Consider the following 21,638-nt stretch of genomic DNA (forward strand, 5'->3'; position numbering starts at 1 on the left):
TACCACTTTGTAGCTGCCAAGAGGGTTCCTTTTTTCTTCCACCAGCCCATAGTTTTGGCAATATTGGCGTTCCTTGTTCGCGAGTTGAAGATCTCAGGAAATTCGTCTACAACAGAGGCATAAATACCCTTGTGATTTTACCGCTGACTCATTTGATCTTCTATCCAGCGAACAATCTTCTGACGCTTTGAAATGGCTGTAGTAGCGGGTCTACTTCGATGGCGCGGTGGCATAGAGGTCTCATCGGCAACGATAGCCTCGTCACTCTCCTCTTCATTTTTCGACTCTGAAGTCGCAGTTGCAGACACAGAATCCACCTTGTGACTGCAGGAAACTTGAGCGGTACGCTCAAATGCCGCGATGATCGGAGATCCATCGCTGTATACAATGGCATCTTGTTGGGTCTCACAGCGTGGGCAGAGTACAGGCTGCCCGTATCCCTCTTTTCCGACAGGGGTGTCATGAAAGGGTGCATGTTGATCCTGCACTTCGGACAGACGTGAACACCGCCAACCAAAGCGCCACACCCTCCACAAGGATGTTCTGTAGTCAAGTTGCTCATGAGTGCTGAGTGCGAGCGGTGAGTGAAGTGTCGGTCTAGCAGAAAATTTGAAAATGATTGGTTTCAGAGCCAACTATTAGCAGGATTTACAGCTAGAACAGAGGGTTGGAATGTCACTGGACTGTACAGTGGCAGAGAGAATTATTTAAAAAAAAACATCATGAAATGAAGAAGGCTTAGGCACAAGTACATGCAATCATATAATTTAGAGCCACAGCCAATTTGTACTTTTGCTGGTATTATAAAATAGATACAGTGAAACTTTTCTTAAGTATGAACATCAGTGTTTACAGCCGAGCAACGAACGGATGCCAACTATTGGGACAGAACACTCCACAGAACATACATCACCACAGACCTAGCTCTAAAAGGGACAATTGACACCCGATGCATTGCTGCTGCGGGGCTTGACCTCACAATGCGGCGATTGGTTAGGACGATCATTGACCACTGCACCATAACATAAAATATCCGACCTGTACCAAAAGGGTGGTACATCTAAGTCAGTAACCCTTAAAACAAATATATTAAGCTTTCTTTTTTAACTGCGGGCCACATCGAAAATGTATTCACAAAAAAAAGGAGGGAGGCGGCGGCGGTGCGGCGGCAGAGCGGTGCACCGGAGGCAGCGAGCCGGAGTGCTTTAAATATTAATAATGCAATACATGTACATTTAATTGACGCTTGCTACATAATGCTCTACGTAATACAAAAATAATGGATCTCCACGCAGGGGTGTTGCATGTATTGCTCCTAATGACGAGCAAGCTCCCTGCGGCGCTGCTTCCCACCTCTTCTAAAATTTACTACTAGTAGCATAATAAGTCTAAGATTTAAAATTAATGTGTGGTAATGATTGCACTGGTCGGAGAAGTCGGAGAAAAGACTTTATGCATGTGATATGCCTACATATTGAAATTTGTAAGAGCATATCCATATTTCCTGAGTCCCCTCCGACCCGATATGTCGGAGCCAACTCCAACGACGTTCAGCCTAGCCCTTACCATTTGGATTGGCCAAATCATTTTGTCAAGACCGTACGATTGGCTGTCTAATTAATTAAAAAGGTTTATTGGTGATTAATACCAATACTAAAATTAAGTAGGGTCGGAGAATTGATGATATTTATCCATAACCAAGCCCAATAGTGAGTACACGATATCAACCACAACTGAGATTAAAAAAAAGTTTGTTCACGTGAATAATTCTCAGCAAACTTGAGTGAGAATATTGTGAATGAGATTATTTATCAGCTTAGATTAATTACCGGAGTTAGCTTATTTCTTGAAACAACTATATTTCATGCAACGACGCGTAAAAAGCTTGGAAGACGACGATTTCGTTATATTTTTACCCCTTCTTCCAACCAACTTCCATATTGTAGCTGCAAAAACGTTTTATTGTAGTATTGAGTAGAATATAAGACATTCAAACCGCCAAAAAAACAGTTTATTGAGCTGGTTTAGCTACTCCAAACCGACCATTACTCTCCCGTGGTCCAGACGGAACAATACCTGCACGAATAAAACCCCACTGAATAGTCTTAGCGGGAACTTCATTTCAAGCTTGGACAACGATACGGGTTATGAGATCGCGGCGGGCGGCTGGGTCGGGAGAGAAGCCGTTGTCGATGTGGTGGGCTACATACGAGCTCACGGCATCGCTTCTTAAACACTCGCATGACAGAAACGTCCGTAGGTTGCGCCACCCGTAATTCCAGGCGGGATGAACTCGACCTCATTACTGCCTTCTAACTTCATTTTGTAACTTCAGTCTTACAGAGTCCATCTTGTGTGTTTTTAGGCTGTCTAAAAGTAGAAATCGAGTACCCGGTGGGCTTCCAGACCTAGATTTATTAAAAAAGAACATTCAAATTAGCACTTTAGCAACAGTAAAAATGAAACGGTGGCTCACCTCGTCAATCCAATAGAGCATGCGTGACTCGTAACAATAAGCTTTTTTCTGAACTGTCAGAATAGCTTGGTGACGATGCAACGGACTTTGCTGCACTTCCTCCTCGACAGTAGCACCAACAGCTCCAGCGAAGATAATCATCGGTGGGAGCTTATCCCCGGTGGCGGACGCACAGAGAAAAACAGAAGCTCTAAAAGCATTTTCCGTCATCCCCTAACATAATAAAATATTACTTCAGAAGTAGAAAGGTTAAAATTATAAAAAGAAAACAATTTTTACCTTGGACGACGTCGACGTGTTTGGCACCCACGAAGTCGATCGTCGTGTTGGGGTCATGTCGATGTAGACTGCCGTTTGATCCATGTTGAAGACAGACGCGAACTTAGCAGAGCCAACAATGTGGGACACCACACTAGACTCCTCTAAACTGTATTGAACAGTTTTAGAAAACTCGTCAGCAAATTTCTAAAAACATTTATAAAAAATGAAACATTAGAAAGATAAAATCAAATTAGAGAGGCAAACACAGGTTACCTCCATTTCAATCCGTTTTTTTGGTGCCCCGGTAAGTGATGCGCCGAATGAACAAGCGGTCTCGCCAGCGAAATCTGTGCAGGTACATGATTGCCGCCATCTCAGAGCGACCAGAGAAAAACTCGGGCTCAAATCGGGCTGCCATGATAAGAAGACATTCGGTCGTCACACCTGTAAAATATACATAGAAAAAAGAGTTTTTAAATGTACCATAAATTCAACCAGCAATAAAGCTCAATTTGTTTACAGCGGGATTTGTTTGCGCGCATCTCAATAACCCAGTTAAGCAATCTGTGGTACATAAGTAAGAAGAATAACAATGTTAGCGATGAAACGTAATAGTTAGCTCCTCAAAGCTTTACCTTCGATCCATTGCCAAGAACCGAGGCTTTGGACCCCGCTTGCCTTCGGTGACAAAGGTTTGTTGGGCTTCTCCTTTGCAGCTACTTCGACACGCTTGGCGTCTTGAGCCCAGCGCCACAACGTCGTCCTGTTAACGTCGTACTCGTCGGCGAGGGCTTGGCTGATTCCTTGAGCTATTGTTGCTTGCACCGCTTCGTGCTTCTTGCGATTCTTGTTGGGTGATGTCCTGCCCATTTAGAAAATGAATATTTAAGCAATCTAGCTCGCCAGTGGTGCTGCCCGCCACCAGCACTTCTGGCGAGAAAATTAGTGCAGGGTTATGAGTATTTACTTTTTTTAGTTCTTACGATTCAACTTCAAAAGCATTTTTACGATGCTGCAAGAAATACGTTAATTTCGGTACCGTGACCACTGTAGTGATTACCGTGCAGAAGCGCGGCATTGTATTTATACTGTACCAAAAAAAAAAATTGTCTAGAAACAACCACTTGTGTGCACCACATGATTTATTTTCTGCAACAGTGAACGTTCCGGCTCGACTTTCGAGTAGTTTCGTCACAACTCGATCTGCCAGAATGTTGCGGCGCTGTCTGTCATCGCTGACCACCAAGCCGTCTTGGGTGCGCCCGGGCTCGCACGACTACCTGCGCGAGGTGCTTGAGAGCCGCGTCTACGACGTAGTCGTCCAGACGCCACTGCAGCTCGCTCCGGCGCTGACGCAGTCCCTGCCGGGCAATTGCCGCCTCTTCCTGAAGCGCGAGGTTTGTGCGTAACTGTATGCTGTGGCTCCGATTAAATCTGATACGAAATAACTGTTATGCTGCTGTCGTAGGACATGCAACCCACCTTCTCGTTCAACTTACGTGGCGCCTATAACAAGATTGCCAACCTGACGCAGGCCCAGCGAGAAAGGGGCATTGTGGCCTGTGCAGCCGGCAACCACCTGGAAGGCGTGGCTTACGCCGCCGCTAAGCTGGACGTCGATGCCATCGTCATTGCGCCTGTCGGCACGGCACAGAACGTTTCTTACTCCACCAAGAGCAAGATCACGGTGGTGGAACACGGTGCCGACTTTGATGCATCAATGGTGCGTTGGTAGCTGTGGAGACTTTGGCTGTCACGTCGATAGAAAGCTAAGTGTGTTATGTCACTGTACCATTTGAAGAAAGAGGCGTTCCGTGTTGCGCAGACTGAGGGCCGATCCCTGGTGCATCCCTTTGATGACCCATTTGTGATCGCTGGAAACGGCACGATCGCCATGGAGATCCTGAAGGAGGTGCGGGCTTGTGCTGGTTAAGAAAACCATTATTAGCGTGCAAAGTTTGATTAATAATTGCTTTGGGTACTGGTGTGAGTAGACGGCTGGAGAACGCCCGGCAGCGATTTTTGCCCCTGTGGGCGGAGGTGGCTTGATTGCTGGGATTGCCGCTTATGTAAAGGAGGTGGCTCCCGATGTGAAAGTCATCGGCGTAGAGGCTGAAGGCGCTAACCTCTTGGAAGCTTCGCTGAAGGAGGGCTGTCCAGTGGCCATCCCGAGTGTCAACCGATTTACGGAGGAAGTGGGCATTAAGACCATTGGCACGGAGAACTTCCGACTATGCAAGGACCTGGTGGACGAAGTGATTACTGTCTCGACCGACGAGATCTGCTCTGCCATTAAAGACGTGTTTGGCGACACACGCTCACTCATGGAGCCCACTGGTACGTGACTGGAGTATCATTCTTTTGAGCAAATTCTAGCGGAAAGTCTGATTTGGTTCGATTACGTTGAGCAGGTGCGATCAGTGTTGCTGGTGCCAAGAAGTATGCTCGTGTGAAGAACGCGCAGAACGAAAAATACGTGGCTGTACTGGCCGCCGCTAACATGGACTTTGATCGATTGCGTTTTGTCTCGGAGCGTTCAGATGATCGCGAGCGGTTTATGGCTGTTAAGATCCCCGAGAAGATCGGTAGTTACCAGGAACTTTACAACGTCATCTGTAAGTGCTTAATCATGAATACTGGAGCGCACTCTGCTAACTGTTAATTCTCCCTCTTCGTAACAGTCCCACACAACGTGACCGAGTTCACGTACCGTATGGACTCCGAGGGTGACAGTGAGGCTCGTATCTGCATGAGTATCCAGACGAAGACCGAGGAAGAGTTTGTCAACGTCGTTAAGGCCATCAACGAGCGCGGCGACATGCACGCCACCGATCTGGCCTCCAACGAGCTGGCCAAGTCACATCTGCGTCACCTCGCTGGTGGCCGTCCTGAGAACGTAAGTCGCTGTGCTACAATAGCGCTGATTTTAATCCTGAAGCCTGAGCTCACCTGCCGTTATATGCCCATTTTTCAGGTCACCAACGAGCGGGTGTTCCGCATTGAGTTCCCCGAACGCCCCGGCGCGCTGAAGGACTTCCTCGATACTCTCGGGTACGGCAGCTAGCCGCTGAATTGCTGGTAAACCTTGCATGCTCATTTGTTTCCTGTTTGTTGCTGTTGCAGTCAATCTGCGCGTCAGTGGAATATCAGTCTGTTCCATTACCGCAATCACGGAGCCGACATTGGCCGCGTACTCGTCGGTTTCCAGGTGCCCAAGAAGGATAATGCGGCATTCCATGCATTCCTGAGCCAGGTGGGCTTCCGCTGCGAGGAGGAGACGAAAAACCAGGCCTTCACTCACTTCCTGCACTAAGAATACCCTAGAAAACTTCAATAGAAAGATGTCATTCATCAAACGGTGTCATTATGTGTTCAACTACCAGTGGTAGTGGTAAGTGCTGCGTCCACTTGACGCAGCTTTGACTGAATTTTGACCAATCCGATCTCTGGATTATGAAAGATTTCCTCCCCCGCACCCACATTTTAAAACGCAAGCGAGAAGACTCGGACCGCATCCGACCGCTCGTTTTTTCACAACTCGTAAGGCTTTCTCAGCGTTTCGAGACTCTCGGCAAGAAGCACAGCGCGCGGTATATCATCTCGCGTGTGAGTAGAGCTCTCGGTCACGCTCGAGGAGTCTTTAGAGGCCGAGAAACAAGGAACAGAAAAAGGATGCAGGCGGTCGGCGCCGGCGTAATGCCGCGCGCGCCGCCCAGCGACAAGGAGCGGAAGCTCATGGACGTACTTCTTCAAGTGGCGGAAGCGCGCGTTGCTCCACTGCTGGCGTGCGTTAAGGGCTGGCCGTTGGAGGCTCAGGTGGACCTGGCGAATTGGCGTCCGGTTCTATTGAAGCTGCATAAGCTGCTGCTGGGGGCGCTACAGCAGTGTCCTCACCTCGTATTGGTGGAAACAGAGCTGGAGAAGACAGACCAGCCAATGGCAACGCAGACGGAGCTAGAGGTAACCGAACTGGTGTACGAGATCTTGAAATTTTCAGGATTCCTGCTCGAGAACGCAACTAATAAGGCAGTCTATCCATCTGCTGAGCCGGTGACGGCTCTGCTAGCAGCTAGAAACGAACGAGTCGTGTTTGAGGCTACAAAAGTGGCGGCTATGCTGGCATTGCTCTCTCAAGTTCATCGCTACGCTGCAGATCTCACGAGTTTCATGGACCCTGCAGCCGGTAAGAATAATCTACTCAGACGGAGACTACTAACAGTAGCACAAGGTCGAGGAGCACCCAGAAACAGCTTGGAGGTGGTAGACTATTTGAATGCGGCGAGTGCTGCGACCTTCAAAGACGTGGACTTTCAGTTTTACAGCTCGGACCAGGAAGAGAATGCGACGTCTCATGTTGTAAGTGTGACCATCCCGCCCTATGAGGACATAGTGACAGCTAGTACATCTCCTACGGAGGCCGCGAGTGCGGCGGCGGCGGCGTGTGAATGTCTAATTGAGCAGCACAAGATCCCCGCGAGACTGCATTTCCAGTTATATACACAGGTACGAGCGTGCTATGCGTCCCGAAGTGCGTTGGCACGGGAGAATTTAGTGGTGGAGCGATTGCACGCGCTGCTTGCGCTCTTTTCGCTGTTCAGTGATGCGTGGGATGTGACGAATTACGTGGAACAGCATCCGGAGCTTACGCGGGGGATTGTGGAGCTCGTTCGTGTGGAGAGTATTGAACATGTGCCTGTACGTGTACGAGTGACCGCTTTACTTGTGTTGACTGCGCTAGTGAACGATCGAGTTGGGAGAGCTGGAGGGATGGGTGTGCTTGGTCGTCAGTCCAATGTGTTGCAAGCCTTGGGCGTTGTAAAGGGGACGCCACATGGCGTTTTTCCTTCCCTCGTGCGTTTCTGTACGGCTGAACTGGGAGATGTTACTGCACTTGGCTCAGGTGCGACCTCAGGGTCTACGTCCCCTCCTCCTATCACGTCAGAAACATCGGATACAGACATGGATATGAGTCTAGCAGTCGCGTTTGTGCAGGCAACAACAGAATTTTTATCTCCTCAGGAGGCTGAGGTAGTCAGTGTGCTCCCATTCCGAAGTGTTGGCAGCGGAAACGGCCAGGAGACGAAACTATGCTGGATGGAGGCTGTTTTAGGGCTGCTGACTGCTGTAGTGGCCATTCAGTCTGGCGCTGCTGTTCTCACAGAAAACGGGATAGTCCCAGCTCTTCTGCACGTACTTACAATGCCGTCGGTGAGTGCATTTCACATGGCTGTGACGACTCAGTGTGTACAAGCACTTGAAATTACGGTGAGCAGTCATTCAGCAGCAGCTGGCCTCTATCGTGACTTGAATGGAGTCGGTATTCTCGTGGATCGGCTCAAACTGGAGTGTGCCAGTATTGCTGGCTCAAGGGGCGGTGCAATAAGCTCGTCGGCAGTCTCCGAAACAAAAACAGTGCTTTTGCTAGCCATCTTAGCGTCGTTATCCATGTCGTTCCATTCGCAAGGTGTGATGAGCGCAGGAGCTACAAGCCGCGCTATTCGCGAAGGTAGTGCTCTCAACAAGGTTTTGCTGCAGCTTCTGTTCAACGTGAACATCTTTGGACCGGTCGTATTTGCCCAGGCGGCCATCGTGGTTTCGGATGTTATCAATAACGACCCAGCCAGTGTGAATCATGTCCATGCTACCGGACTGGCAGACGCGTTCTTGATGACACTTACACGATGGGACATTGCGGAGTTGTATCCATCTCGGATCCTGTTGCCTCCATCCAGTGAATTACTGACTGCAGTACCAACAGTGCTGAATGCCTTGTGCCTTACCACGACACACGCTGAGAAGGTGGCAAAGTACGAGCCACTCATGCACCTCCTCGATGTGTTTGCACTTCCGCAGTACACAGAAGAAGAGTCCAAGGATTATTGTTTCCAGGGTGATACGGCGGCCGTTGTTGGTGCTGGTATCTTTGAGCTTATGCGACATGTCCCTAGCTTCCAGAATGCCGCCATCCAAGCTGCAGTTCATGCTTTAAAGAAAGTAATTCGTTTCGGTGAAGAAAGCTGCTCGTCAACAGCCTCGACAATGCCCCAGTTTGTCGGAGACAAGACTAACGGCATTTTAATTCGAATGACTACTCACGTAGCGGATTTGTTGGAGCCGTTGCTATCCAAGTCCGAGCATGCGGCCTATTTTGCGGATCTTGGGGGCATTCGGTTGCTTCTAGCGCTCTATCAACTGATTTTACCGAGCACGTCCGCGTTTTTGGAAAACGCTATGCCGAGTAAGAAAGCAGCGAGGAGTGGGTTGCCCGAAAACGCTTTGGCTCATAATTCAGCAGTGCAGTCGATAACTCTTGCGCTTCGTTCGTACGCCTCCCAACAGCCTACGAACCTTCTCGGGGCAATCACAAAAGAGCTGGGAATACAGATGGACAACTTGCAACGCGCTCGTGCAAAGGTTGGCTTACCGTGGTTTTTGAGCGAGAGCGGAGAGGGCGCCGAAAAAGTGTTGAGCTCGTTGCCCGATGTTGACTTGGCTGACCTGGTGGGTGGACTCGAAAAGAGCAGTGCTACGAACCCCATTGCCGATAAAGTCTTGGTTGTTGGAGAGTATCTTCGCGTCTTGGCAGTACTTGAGTGGCTTGCGTCTGTCATCGTCTGGACGTTGGAAACTGCGCACACTCACATGCAGAGTCGGCGTTGGTTTACGGACTTTACTGCGTCTTCGACGCAGCAAGTTATGGCCCGTTTATTCCGTGTGGACCGTTCGGTACAGTTTGAGCGGGCGAGTTTGGCGGCACTACACCAGAACAAGCGAAAGGAGAAGAGCTCAGAAAAGCAGGTTGATGGTGCCGCGGATGCCAACATGGAGGTGCATACAACGGACAAACCAGATGCTATTGCGGCCAGTAGTGGTCATCGAGGAGCTGGACTCTGGAAAATGGGATCTCTTCTTCTTCTGCGCTTTTCGCTGAGTATGCGTGGGCTTTTAACAGCGTATAGCAAGGTCTTGTTATCTGCTCCAATGCAGCATCGCCGAGGAGATGATATCGCTGTGCCTTTAGCTCCACATGCGCGAGCGTTAGCACGAACGGCGACGCAGATTTTGGAGGGTCATCTGCTTTATGTCGTGGCAGTAACTCGCGCGACACAGATCGATACGTTTGTACAGCAGTACTATCTTACGTTCCTGCTGGAGACTATTTCAATCGTGCTTTTCGAGGGAAAGAAAAAGCAAGCAAACACTCTCTTGCTCGTGGAGCTCATGAAGCCGATTGGCGACGTTTCCGAGGTGCAAGTATCGCCACAAGCGCATCCTTCATCGAGTGATGATGTTGCTATGGCTCAAGAAAACGCTTCTGAAGTAGAAGGCGGTGTTATTAAGGGTGGCAAAACGATCGCCACTTGCGCCGGCGCTCAATTCACAGCCTCGAACCTTATGGACGTGATCATGAATATTGTCGAGCGCTTCTTTACGGTGTGCCTCGATGGAGAAGGTACAAGCACCGGTAGCAAGTCCTCGCAAATGGCGTTGACGTCGTTTCATATCGCTGCAAGCGTTCTGCGGAAGCTGTCGAACCTGGAAGCTCTGTCTGCGTCGCCGCTGACAGCTGCGCTGCTTACCAGTGATGAAGCAGGGGAATCGGAAGACGCGCCATTTGAACCTAAGAAGCTGACGGTCCAGCTGCATGCAATGTGTGTGCGTGCGTTGCTGTCAATTTGGAAGAACCCCAACTTTTTGACTTCGTCCGTGGATTCGTGTTTGGCAGAAATTATGCCTATTGCTGTGACGATATTAAAGAATCGTTTGGATACTGACGATGAAGCTGTGGGCTCCGATGGCGAGAGTGTGCTAGGCCGTCGCCAAGGGCTGGGCTTTAATCGTGGCAACCGTGAACGAAACTCCAGCACGGAACTCTATAACGAAGCGTTGTCACTTCGACGTGCTCTCTTTGGGGGAACACGTGGCGGTGGGTCGTCTGGACTGGGAGGAAGTAGTCGCCGTCAGTCTTTTGAGCCGGATTCGGAGATTGTAGAGAGTTTGGTGTCGATGGGGTTTCAGCAGCCTCGAGTCGAGCGTGCACTCCGACATGTTCAAGTTAACAATATGGAGCTAGCGATGGAGTGGATTCTGGCCCACCCTGAAGACGAGAATGACGTGGAAGGCGATGAAACGGAGCACAACGAAACGATAGGTGAGGACAGTGCAGCTACGGAGGCCGGCCTTCGTCGAGAGAGGGAAGCAGCAGAAGAGAAGAAAGTGGAAGACGAATTGCAAGCGCTTTATACGTCGCTAAGGGACAGTTTCGAAGCGGTTTGCTTTCAAATTTTACGTGTGCAAGCCGAAAAGGAAAAGTGTGAGGATCCGACACGCGCAAAGGATTCGGAGACACCCAATAATTTATATCCGAGCCAAAACTTGGTCAAGGCGATTGCGGAGTATTTCAGTTTCTTGTGCTCGCGCTCAGATAAAGACCGAGATTTGGTGATCCAGCGTCTCAATACAGCTATTCTGGGCTATTTCGACGGTGGCAATGAAGGCGGGGATGAGTATTTGACCATGTTGACCCACCTGCTTGCACTCGTGCTTCAGCTGCACTCTGACTCGTGGACCGCGATGCAACAGCAAACACCGTCGTGTATCGACAAGATCGTGTCCTCAGTGTCGAGTAACGAGATTCTGAAGCCCTCCTCCACTCCTGTGCTATTAGTTCTCGACGCCGTTGTTACTGGTAGAGCGGCTAAGCAAGCATCTACCGCAGGACCACTTTCTCTCGATACCGCTTTGGTGAGCTCTGAAACGAAGAATGGAGATGAGTCAAAAGAGAGCGGTGGTGCAGCGAACCAGGTCGAAGACACTGAGTTTGAGAAGAAATTAGTAACAGTTTGCTTAGAAATGCTGAAGCGGGGATCGTCTGCGGCCTCGACGAGTGATGGCAAGGCTGTCGCTCATGCGATTTGGCAGCTACTGTCGCGCTTAACGCTCGAGTATGACCTGGCATCGTACTTTTCGGCATATGGCGGGCTTGACGCTGTATTGGACATTTCGGAAGATCTTTTCTTCGCTGGATACCAAGAACTGACGGGTACGTTGCTCTCGCAGGTCTTAGAATCTCCTGAGGTTCTAGAGCATATGATGGAAGAGAAGATTCAGCGAGCAATTACCAAATTGTCGACTCGATTTGGCGCACCCAGCCAGATGCGCATCACGCCGCGCGCATTGCTGACTGAAGTCGCCCCATTTGCAGCTCGCAATGAAGCGGTATTCCTCAAGGCATTGCAGAATTCGGTGCGTGTTAAGAAGACCGAGTCAGGCCGAGCATACATCGTGCCTAGACCGAAAAAGACTGACTGCACCGAAGCAGCAACAGCTCCATCTGCGGGTCAACCTGTGTCGGCTCAAGGCAGTGCGATTAGTGGGACGAAAGCTCCGCACAAATTTTCCAAGGGCCACAAGCACCAGGCTCACGTTATTGTGCACAAGATCATAGGACGCATTCGTCGATTGTGGGACGTCGAAAAGGACGCCAAGAAGCCGTGTGACAAGCAGCAGACGTCGGGCAACACGTCGGCGGGGATGTGTGTGGGAGTGTATTTGCAGCTTCTTGCTCATCTGATCACGTACTTCCCTGCGTGCGCGACAGTTCTGGCAAAGGCGAAAGACGAAGTGGATTCGCATGGAGAACGCGGGAGCTTTATACGTTTGGTGCTGCGTGAATTTTTGCCCTCGCGTGACCTTTGTCAGTTTGCTGCGGCTCGCAGAGCGTTGAAGGAGGACGGGTTTTATGGGAATAGCAGACTTGGCAGTGGCGATGCCGATCTCCTAGTCGCAGACGTGAAAGTGTTCGTTGACAGTCGTACAAGGCTGCGTGTGCATAACGCGCACCGACTGCTTGTGAGGATCGGCAGTCATTCTGGAGAAGGCTCGAAGTGTATCATCTTAGAGCTTGTTCATTTGCTCCAAGAGTGGCCCCAAAGTGGTGCTGTGAATCTTGCAAGCGAGCATGAAGATCTGAGCGTGCGTGATGAACGTGCACTGAGCTCATTACATGCGTGGTCAGGCTTGATCATGAGTATCTTGTGGCCAAAGGGGTCGTCCAAGGGGTTTGCCTGGGATAAGGTTGTACTGGGGAGGAGGTCTCAAGGGCAAACACTCCTTCGTGACACTGCTCGCGGAGGCGCTACGGAAGATCGATTTGACGCATCCAATGGCGCACGCTACCTGCACGATGTTGCTGCGTCCACTGTCCACTCTAACGCGTTCATTTGTGACGCATCGCGTGCGACGTCTGCTTAAGAAGCGCAACCACAGTTCAACTGTCCCGGGTGATGCTGGTGCAGTGGAAGGCAGTCAAACCCAATCGGTAAGCGGTCCAGGCACTGAAATGTCAGCCACTGCCGAAGCATCAGCTTCCCCTGCAGCTTCTTCAGAGGACATAATTGCCCAGGGTGACAGAATGGACGTGGATGTAGACGCCAGAGAAGCTACGAATACCTCTGGATCCGGCTTTTATCCGGTGCGGGAAGAGGATGATGACGATATTTCGATGCGATCCCCGTTATCTGCGATGGACGACCATGATATGCACGATGATGATGACGAGGACGATGAGCAGAGTGACGACGAGCGCAGTGACGGCAGTAGCGTATCTGACCATTCCACGGATGAAGGAGAAGGCGAAGAGGATGAGGATGATGACAACGATGATGACGACGATGAAGATGAAGACGACGAGGATGAGGACGACGACGAGGATGAAGAGGATGACGAAGATGACTTCGAGGAGCACCACCATCTCCACATTTCTCGTCGTACGGGTGGTCATGGAACGAGTCGCCGTACATCTTCGAATCGTCTGTGGGGGTCTCTTGACTCGGAGCTTTCGATTTTGGATGCGCTGGATGAAGTTGACGAAGAAGAGTTCTCCTACTTGTTCATGCTCGATGATGAGGCGCTCTTTGCCGAAGAGCAGCGACGTCGCGCTCGTCTTGCATCAGCTCGGAACGCCAGACCGAGTAGTAATAGTGCCAGTGAAGGAAGTCAGCAGTCCAGAAGCTCCGAGGACAGACTCGAGTCCATGCGTGATGCCCTTGGGTTGTACAATAGTAATGGTGGTAGCGTATCAAGCTCTTCTACTAGCGGACAGACTCTCGTGCTCACGTTTGGTGATGTGGAAGACGACGAAGAAGTACAGGGTGAAGCTTCAGCTCAAGCGGATCTTGCTACAACAAGCAGTCACATGGGAAGTGGAGCTGAATTTGGACCTTCTGCAAGCTCACAAAGCGGATTGGGACGTGGTGCTGGCAGTATGGCGAATTCTCTTCTACAGTACATTGAAGAGCTACCAGATATGCTCGACGATGACTTCCTCTTTGAATCATTTGAGGCCGGTGGAAGAGGCGATCGATCGCGTCGTGAACGCCAACTAGGCCGCCCGGGTGGCAACGGTGTAGATCAATTCACTGCAAGTCCAACGACCCATCCGTTGCTGCGCATGAGTGGACGTGGAGACGCGATTTTGCTGGATTCGAACGGATTGTTGCGTAACCCTGGCAGGTTTTCAGTACCTCGCCATTCGTCTCTTCTGCGTGAGCTACAAGAGCTGACTGACCAGGTTCAGACGCAACTGCCGCTGGGTGGCAACCGATCCCGGTTGGTTGTGGGGCGTGACATGCTGCAACGTGCCGGCGCAGGAAGCCGGGGGCGGCCTCCAAGTCGGATTAACCGTTTGTCTGCCGTATCAAATTTGCTGAGCGAGTTCTCATTGGATATCCCGACGTCAACGTTGCCCTCTCGTAGCCAACGTATCGGCTTCCGACGAGGTGATCGCGACATTTTTAGTGACGTTTTTGTCGGCGTTGATTTATCACGTGGAATTGGTATTCGCGGTGGCAATATCATGGGCGGCACAGCTTCCAATCCGGCAATTTGGGGTCCTGGCGGTCTAGGACGTGATGTAGATGTTCGGTCAGTGGCCTCGAGACTCGAGCAACATATCACGCGCATTTGTGCTGATGATGATGAACCAACTGCGATTTCTGCCTCTGAACGCGGCGAAGCAGCTTCCTCTCAAGATGTTGACGATATCATGGAAGATCGGAGTGCTGCTGGAACACCGCGGAGTGGAGAGCAATCAGCAAGCAACGCTCAGACGGATACTTCAGCGGATCGAGAGAGAACAGAGAGATCTACCGATGCTGCTTCTGTCCTGGAACTTACGAGTACTCTTGGAGAAACTTCGTTGCTACGGTCACCACCCGAATCAGACGTCGACGTGGACGCAGTAGACGCAGACGCCCCAACGCTAGAAGGCCACGACACGAGTGTTGGCTTTTCATCAGCAGTAAGAGCAAGCAGCTTGGAGAGTGCGGCGCCTCCTCCTGCACCGACGTCTTTGAGCTCTGCCGAGACGTCCGCAACAACAGCGACACCTTCGCCTTCGGACTCTATGATGAACTTTACGCTGGATCTATCAGGATTTGGTGCGACAGATTCCCAATCTACTGCTACTGGTGATAACACGAGTCGGGCCCGCGATGTCGAAGAAGAGTCAAAGTCGGAGGAACTTCCATCGTCTGAGACACAGGCGTCAACTGGTGACTCCGCTACGGGAGAGCTGTCGGCTGCTTTACTTGACCAACCCGAAGAGCCGCAGTATCGATGCCCTGAAGGCATGGATGCTGAGGTGTTTGCTTCATTGCCGCCAGATATGCAAGCGGAGATTGTGGCTCAGAATGCTCCTGCAGTTGCTGAATCCACAAGTGCGCGCAGTGATACAGCTACAGCAGGAGGCGGTGGTGGTTCGGAGAGTATGTCACAGATGGATCTGGACATGGCCAACTCAAGTTTTGATCGTGAAACGCTAGAGGCGTTGCCTCCGGATATCCGAGCCGAAGTGTTGGAGAACGAGAGACGCGAGCGCGAGGCAGCGGCTCGTGCGGAGACTGCGGATACGTCACGCGCTCAAGAGATGGATAATGCCTCGTTTGTGGCTTCATTGGCACCAGAATTGCGCGAGGAAATTCTGGTTACTTGTGATGATGCGTTTCTGCAGACGTTGCCGTCTCAGGTTCGTGCGGAAGCGATGGTGCTGCGTGAACGTGCGGCCTTCCGCACAACGTACCGTGAGCGCGAGCGTGGAACAGCAGACCGTGGCGGTGGTGGCGGCGAAGGCGACATGGATGAGCTGTTTAATCGTCCTACCTTGCGACGCATGCTGACTTCTCACAGCCCAGAACGAGGAGGCGGTCGTCGACGGTCTCGTATGTACGATGAACTAGGAGGAGGACGTCGTAGCAGTCGTCGTGAGTACCGCCAAGGAGCTGGCGGTTCCAAGGCTCACAAGGGCTTGTTGCGTGTCGAGAAGGACGAAGAAGAGGAAGCCGGTGAGCGAATCTTTGACGATCGGTGTGTGCGAGGTTTGCTCCGCCTACTGTTTATGACCCAGTCGGTCATTCAGAACCGAGTTTTCCAGCGACTACTTGCCAATATTTGCCTGTACCCGCTGACACGTTGTAGCGTTCGACGTAATTTGCTGCAAGTTATTTCGTTGCCGCTTTCCCAGCCCTTGATTCCTGGAGATGAAAAAGACGATGACGATGATGGTAGTGGCAAGATTCAGTTTCCCCCGAGCAGGATGTATGGATGTGGTATCGATGGAAATCATGCCATTGGACCATCAGCTGTACCCGCTGACGTTGTGAACCGCATGCTGCATGTTCTTGTGTCGCTTGCCAAGTATAACCCGCGGTTTACGGTGGAAATGCTTCAGCCTCACGGCATGCGTCATGTATCAAATGGAGGGGAGAATACTGCGAAAATGGAGGCTCAGGAGTGCGGCGTGGCCGTTCTAATCGACTTGCTGTCCCTCCCGGTGGTGTATCGCAATGGTACAAACTTGGATGCGTTGCTGGAGTTACTGGAGCTGGTTTTGTCACCTCTGGAACGACTTCACAAGCCAGCTAAGGAGAATGAGGAGAAGAAGGAAGGCGACGAAGGCGACGCGTCAACTCCAGAGCCTGGTGATGATTGGGTAGCAGTCCCAGCTGTAGAGCTAGATGAGGCGCGTATGGCTGAAATTGTGTCGGTGTTGAGCATGGATCTGTGCACAGCTCAAATGCAGGAGCGCACACTCGCGGTGTTGAAGCTACTGAACCACGTGAGCGGTAACCGCGAGCTTATAATTCGTGCGATCGTACGGCATGCGAGCACACTAGCTCACGTTGATCAGTACAAGGAAGTGAAATTACCTGCTGGAGTTACGGGATACGAGTCATCAGCAGTACTGCCGTCTGCCCAGGATGAACTTAAACTGCTTCGGCTACTACATTCGCTGTCAGACGTCTGCGAAAGCACGACGGAGTTTGCCGAGTGCTGCCAAACCATCGGGCTGGACCCGCTATGGGATGCCCTGAGTTTGTCACTGACTGAGGCACGTGCGAAGGGTGGTCTTGACGACCAGGAAAGCAGTGCTGCTGCTCCTACAGGTACAGCGCCATTGGGCTCTCCAGTTGTGGCCTCTGAATCCCAGGCTGTTGCAGGAGACGATGCTGAGGGCATGGTGATTGAAGGCAAGAGTGCAGGCGCGTCATGTGCGATGGCGGCGCTGTTGGCTCGGTTCCTTCCCCTGGTGGAAGCTTTCTTTGTGGTCAACGCTCGAGATGCGGCTTCGATGTCGTTGCGCGTACCTGATTCTAGCGAGCGCGAAGAAGCAGTCGTGGCAGCACTGCGTGCTGCTGGCTTTGATGGCGCCGGTGCCACAGCGTTAATGGAGAACGAGCAAAAAGTGTCACCGAAGAGTGTGCTCAAACGCAGTTCGTCGGCTCTATCATCATTCTCCGAGGCAAGTGAGACCATGAGACTCGCGAACTTCGTGGAGTCGAACCGTGTGCTGCTGAATCTTCTCGTTCGCGAAAAATCAGCGCTATTGGATACATCTTTGGCTGCGTTGATTAAGATTTCTCGATGTCGGGCTTATCTAGCGTTCGATAACAAGCGCACATATTTCCACAGCTCCATGAAGCGTCTACGTCAAGCAGCGCTGCGGAATCACGGAGGTGGTAGCTCTTCTGTCCGCATTCCGGTACGTCGAGAGCACATATTTGAGGATTCCTACTATGCTTTACGGATGCGCAGCGGCACTGAATTGAGACGGAAGTTGCATATCTCGTTTACCGGAGAAGAAGGTATTGACGCTGGTGGAGTGACACGAGAGTGGTATATGATTCTGGCACGTGAGATGTTCAACCCGAACTACGTGCTCTTCACGTCTGCTGCTGACTCGCCAACATTCCAGCCGAATCCTCTGTCCTATGTGAACAAGGATCACCTCAGCTACTTCGAGTTTGTCGGAAAGGTGTTGGGTAAGGCGGTTGCAGACGGGCAGCTTCTTGATGCCCACTTCACGCGTTCGTTCTACAAGCACATCCTACAGCTGCCGATCTCGTATCACGACATGGAAGCCATCGACCCGGAGTATTATCGCAATCTCCACTCGATCCTAGACAACTCGATTGCGGATCTGGGACTTGAGCTGACTTTCTCAGCGGAGCAGTCGAACTTTGGCAAAGTAGAGGTGGTTGACTTGATCCCGAACGGCCGCAATGTCGTCGTGACAGACGAGAACAAGATGGAGTATGTGAAACTCGTGACTCATCATCGCATGGCTACAGGAATTCGACAGCAGATCGATGCATTCCTCAAGGGTTTCCATCAACTGGTGCCTCCTGAATTGATTGCCATCTTCAATGAGAACGAGCTGGAGTTGTTGATCTCTGGCATGCCTGAGATTGATATCGACGACCTGAAAGCCAACACGGAGTATGCGAACTACAAGCCCACTGACTCAGTTATCCGCTGGTTCTGGAACGTGCTGTACTCGTTCACTCACGAGGAACGAGCTCTCTTCCTGCAGTTTGTGACGGGTACGTCTAAAGTGCCTCTCGAGGGCTTCAAGGCGCTGGAGGGAATGCGTGGCACGCAGAAGTTCAACATCCACAAGGCTTTCGGCAACAACAGCTCGTTACCGTCCGCACATACCTGGTAAGTGAAGCCTCTCGTTTTCCTTAATTTGTTGCAATTTTAACACTCTTTTCTTCTCGTTGCTACAGTTTCAACCAACTGGATCTACCCGAGTACGAGAGCGAGGACAAGCTGAAGCAGTGTCTTCTACTCGCGATCCGTGAGGGATCTGAGGGCTTCGGCTTCGGCTAAGCAGTAGGAATTCGAAAATACGTGTTGCATTTGAGAAAAAAAAAAGAGCTTAGTGAAAGGAAGACATGGGTACATTTCTGCTGAGCACAGGAGCGCTTCTAACATCTATTTGCGCCGCTTGTATTTGGCCTTGGACTTGAAGGAGCTGGAGCTCTTCTTGGCGTGTTTCTTGTAGTCCGTGATCTTCTCCTTAAACTCGAACGGGCTGTGTCCTGCGTTCGCATCGCGCTGCTTCCTGGACTTTGGGACCGCCGTGCCATCGTTAGTCATGTCGACGTCGAACGCACCAGATTTGTGACTGCTGCGTGCAGCGCGAGCCTTTTCGCGCTTGAGACGCTTGCGCTCGTGCATCTCTGCGATGGATTCCTCTTCACGTGATCGTGTAGTGTCCTGTTGAGCTTTCTTAGCGCGTTTGGCAGCTCCAGCAACGTGCATGGACGTAAATACAGCGCCCTTCTTGCCCTTCTTGCCAGTGTCTTCTTCATCATCCCGCTCAGCATCCGCAAGCATCCGCTCTTCACGCTCACGGATCTCAAACAGTCGTCGCTTCTTGTGACTCATAAGTTTAAGCTTCTTAGCGCGCGACATGGTGTCTGCACTCTCCGCTTCTTCCTTTGCAGCCTCCTCCTTAGCACGACGGTCCTCTTCAGCACGTTCGTTCACATTCTTCTTCTCCTTCTCCGACATGAACCACGTACGCGCAGGTCGCGCGTTGATCTCGTCGCGATGCTTCAGCAGGTTCGTCGCGCGAGTCGCTTCCTTCTCAGCTTCACGCATACGTTTCTCCAGTGTTTCTTCGTGCATCACCAGTTTCACGTCCTCCAGCATGCTCTCAATGCGAGCTTTCCATTGCGCGATAACGGGATCAGGCACAGCACGAGACTTGACGAAGCCCTGGCAGTGACGCGACACCTGCTTCATCACCAGACGACGAGACTCGCTCGTGAGCGTGACGGCACGACCGTTGCGTCCAGCACGAGCTGTACGACCCACACGATGCACGTACGTGGTGATATCCTTGGGCATTTCGTAGTTAATGACAGCGTGAACACCACGTACATCGATACCACGTGCAGCAATGTCCGTACACAAAAGAACGTCCACCGTGCCATCACGGAACTTCTGGAGCGCCTCCAGACGCTCTCTCTGCTGCAAGTTACCGTGAAGCTCAGCCGCCTTGATACCAGCAAGACCGAAAATGATCATCATACGATGCGCATGGGACTTGGTCTCCATGAACACAATCGTGTTCGAGCGGAACGTACGCGTGCACAAAGCCAGGAGAATTGCTTCACGATCATCTTCTCGATTCGGACGGATACGCACGAACTCCTGTACCAAGTGCTTGGCCATATCGAAGAGCGGGTCGGTACTGATACGCACAGGACGCTTCATCGACAAGTCAATCAATTGGTCGACCTTGGACGTCATCGTAGCGGAGAACAACATTGTCTGACGCTGTACAGGACACATACGGACCAGCTCCAGTACTTCTTCAGTGAAACCCAATTCAAGCAGACGATCAGCTTCATCCAGCACCAAGATTTCGAGATCATCCATGTGAACACTCTTGGAGTTACGAAGGTGGTCAATCATACGACCAGGAGTACACACCACAACGTCTGGACGGTTACGCAGCTCTGCTTCTTGAGCTTTAAGAGGCAATCCGCCGACAGCCAGCGAGCACGTGATATCCGTGAAACGAGCTAGTTGCTCGAGCATCGACTGACATTGAGTCGCCAGTTCACGCACAGGACAGATGATCATCACTCGAGTGGACTGGACACGTCGCGAGCGGAATTGCAGACGCTCCAGAATGGGCAACAGGAAGGCGGCGGTCTTACCGCTACCCGTCTGCGCACTAGCACAGATATCCTTGCCAGTGAGAGCGATAGGGATCGCACGCTGTTGAATCGGTGTCGGCTTCTCGAAACCGATGTGGGAAATGGCGCGCATGATCGGACGCGAGAGCTTCAAGTCGGCGAACGTCTCAAATTTCGTCTTAGCAAACTCCTGGGCAGCGAAAGGATCGGCTTCGAAGAACTCGGCCGCTTTCTTCTTCTCCAGCTCGTCCACCAGCTCCTCGCGACTCTGTTGGTCCTTCTTGCTGTCCTTTAATGCAGATTGGAGACGCTCCTCCTCCACAACGACGTCTTCTTCTTCAACCTGCTCCTTCTCAGACTTAGACTCGGACTCTAAGTCCGACTCTTGCAGCTCCTCGTCACTGTTTTCGTTCTCCTCTTCACTCGTCGCTTGATCGTCTTTCTCCTTCTCGTTGCCACTGTCGTCTTCACTGTCACTCTTCTCCTCTTTCTTCTTCTCTTGCTTTACTTTCTTCTTTTTCTTCTTCTTCTCGTCCTCTTTCTCCTTTCGTCTCTTGTCGATCTTTGCCTGAATAGACGTACGCTTAGTGGCTGTAGGGATGCCACTCTCCATCTTCTCAATACGGGAGATAGCGGCTGTAAAGTCCCACGAGCTGCCGCCTGACGAGTGGAAGGCGCCACCTTCATCGAACTCAAAGTCCTCGTTAATTTGCTCCTGCTGTTGTTGCGTGGCGGCTTCATCCTCCGAATTCTCCTCATCTGAGCTCTCCTCGGCATTAGAAAGCTCCTCGTCGGACGCGATAGTCATTACCAGGTCCTCATCCTCCTGCTGCTCCTTCTGTTTCTTAGCCATGGTGGTGGATCTGGAGGCAGCTTGACAGCCAGCAATACAATTCCGCACTGAGCAC

At 51.3% G+C, this 21,638-nt stretch overlaps 5 protein-coding genes across 5 annotated transcripts; 4 read left to right on the top strand and 1 right to left on the bottom strand.

Moving 5' to 3' along the window:
- Positions 1–3,934: 3,934 nt before the first annotated feature.
- On the top strand, positions 3,935–6,072 carry PITG_08022 (threonine dehydratase, putative; the record flags this gene model as incomplete). Its single annotated transcript, XM_002904169.1, has 8 exons — positions 3,935–4,134; positions 4,206–4,460; positions 4,539–4,649; positions 4,732–5,074; positions 5,149–5,352; positions 5,419–5,633; positions 5,712–5,788; positions 5,861–6,072. 8 exons carry the CDS (start codon positions 3,949–3,951, stop codon positions 6,048–6,050), a joined length of 1,581 nt encoding a protein of 526 aa, XP_002904215.1.
- Positions 6,073–6,472: 400 nt separating this feature from the next.
- On the top strand, positions 6,473–13,134 carry PITG_08023 (HECT E3 ubiquitin ligase, putative; the record flags this gene model as incomplete). The annotated part of the gene is made up of 6 exons (XM_002904170.1): positions 6,473–9,542; positions 9,588–11,426; positions 11,550–12,077; positions 12,123–12,767; positions 12,829–13,058; positions 13,117–13,134. 6 exons carry the CDS (start codon positions 6,473–6,475, stop codon positions 13,132–13,134), a joined length of 6,330 nt encoding a protein of 2,109 aa, XP_002904216.1.
- A 17-nt stretch (positions 13,135–13,151) lies between these two features.
- PITG_08024 (uncharacterized protein) lies at positions 13,152–14,710 on the top strand (the record flags this gene model as incomplete). The annotated part of the gene is made up of 4 exons (XM_002904171.1): positions 13,152–13,326; positions 13,468–13,865; positions 14,025–14,637; positions 14,685–14,710. The coding sequence occupies 4 exons, from the start codon at positions 13,152–13,154 to the stop codon at positions 14,708–14,710; spliced, it is 1,212 nt and encodes a 403-aa protein (XP_002904217.1).
- Positions 14,711–15,143: 433 nt separating this feature from the next.
- Positions 15,144–18,740, top strand: PITG_08025 (HECT E3 ubiquitin ligase, putative; the record flags this gene model as incomplete). Its single annotated transcript, XM_002904172.1, has 3 exons — positions 15,144–16,916; positions 16,968–17,163; positions 17,236–18,740. The coding sequence occupies 3 exons, from the start codon at positions 15,144–15,146 to the stop codon at positions 18,738–18,740; spliced, it is 3,474 nt and encodes a 1,157-aa protein (XP_002904218.1).
- Positions 18,741–19,012: 272 nt separating this feature from the next.
- Positions 19,013–21,583, bottom strand: PITG_08026 (DEAD/DEAH box RNA helicase, putative; the record flags this gene model as incomplete). Its single annotated transcript, XM_002904173.1, has 2 exons — positions 19,013–21,014; positions 21,309–21,583. 2 exons carry the CDS (start codon positions 21,581–21,583, stop codon positions 19,013–19,015), a joined length of 2,277 nt encoding a protein of 758 aa, XP_002904219.1.
- Positions 21,584–21,638: the final 55 nt, after the last annotated feature.

The sequence above is a fragment of the Phytophthora infestans genome, genomic scaffold, assembly GCF_000142945.1.
Source record: "Phytophthora infestans T30-4 supercont1.12 genomic scaffold, whole genome shotgun sequence".
NCBI lineage: Eukaryota > Oomycota > Peronosporomycetes > Peronosporales > Peronosporaceae > Phytophthora > Phytophthora infestans.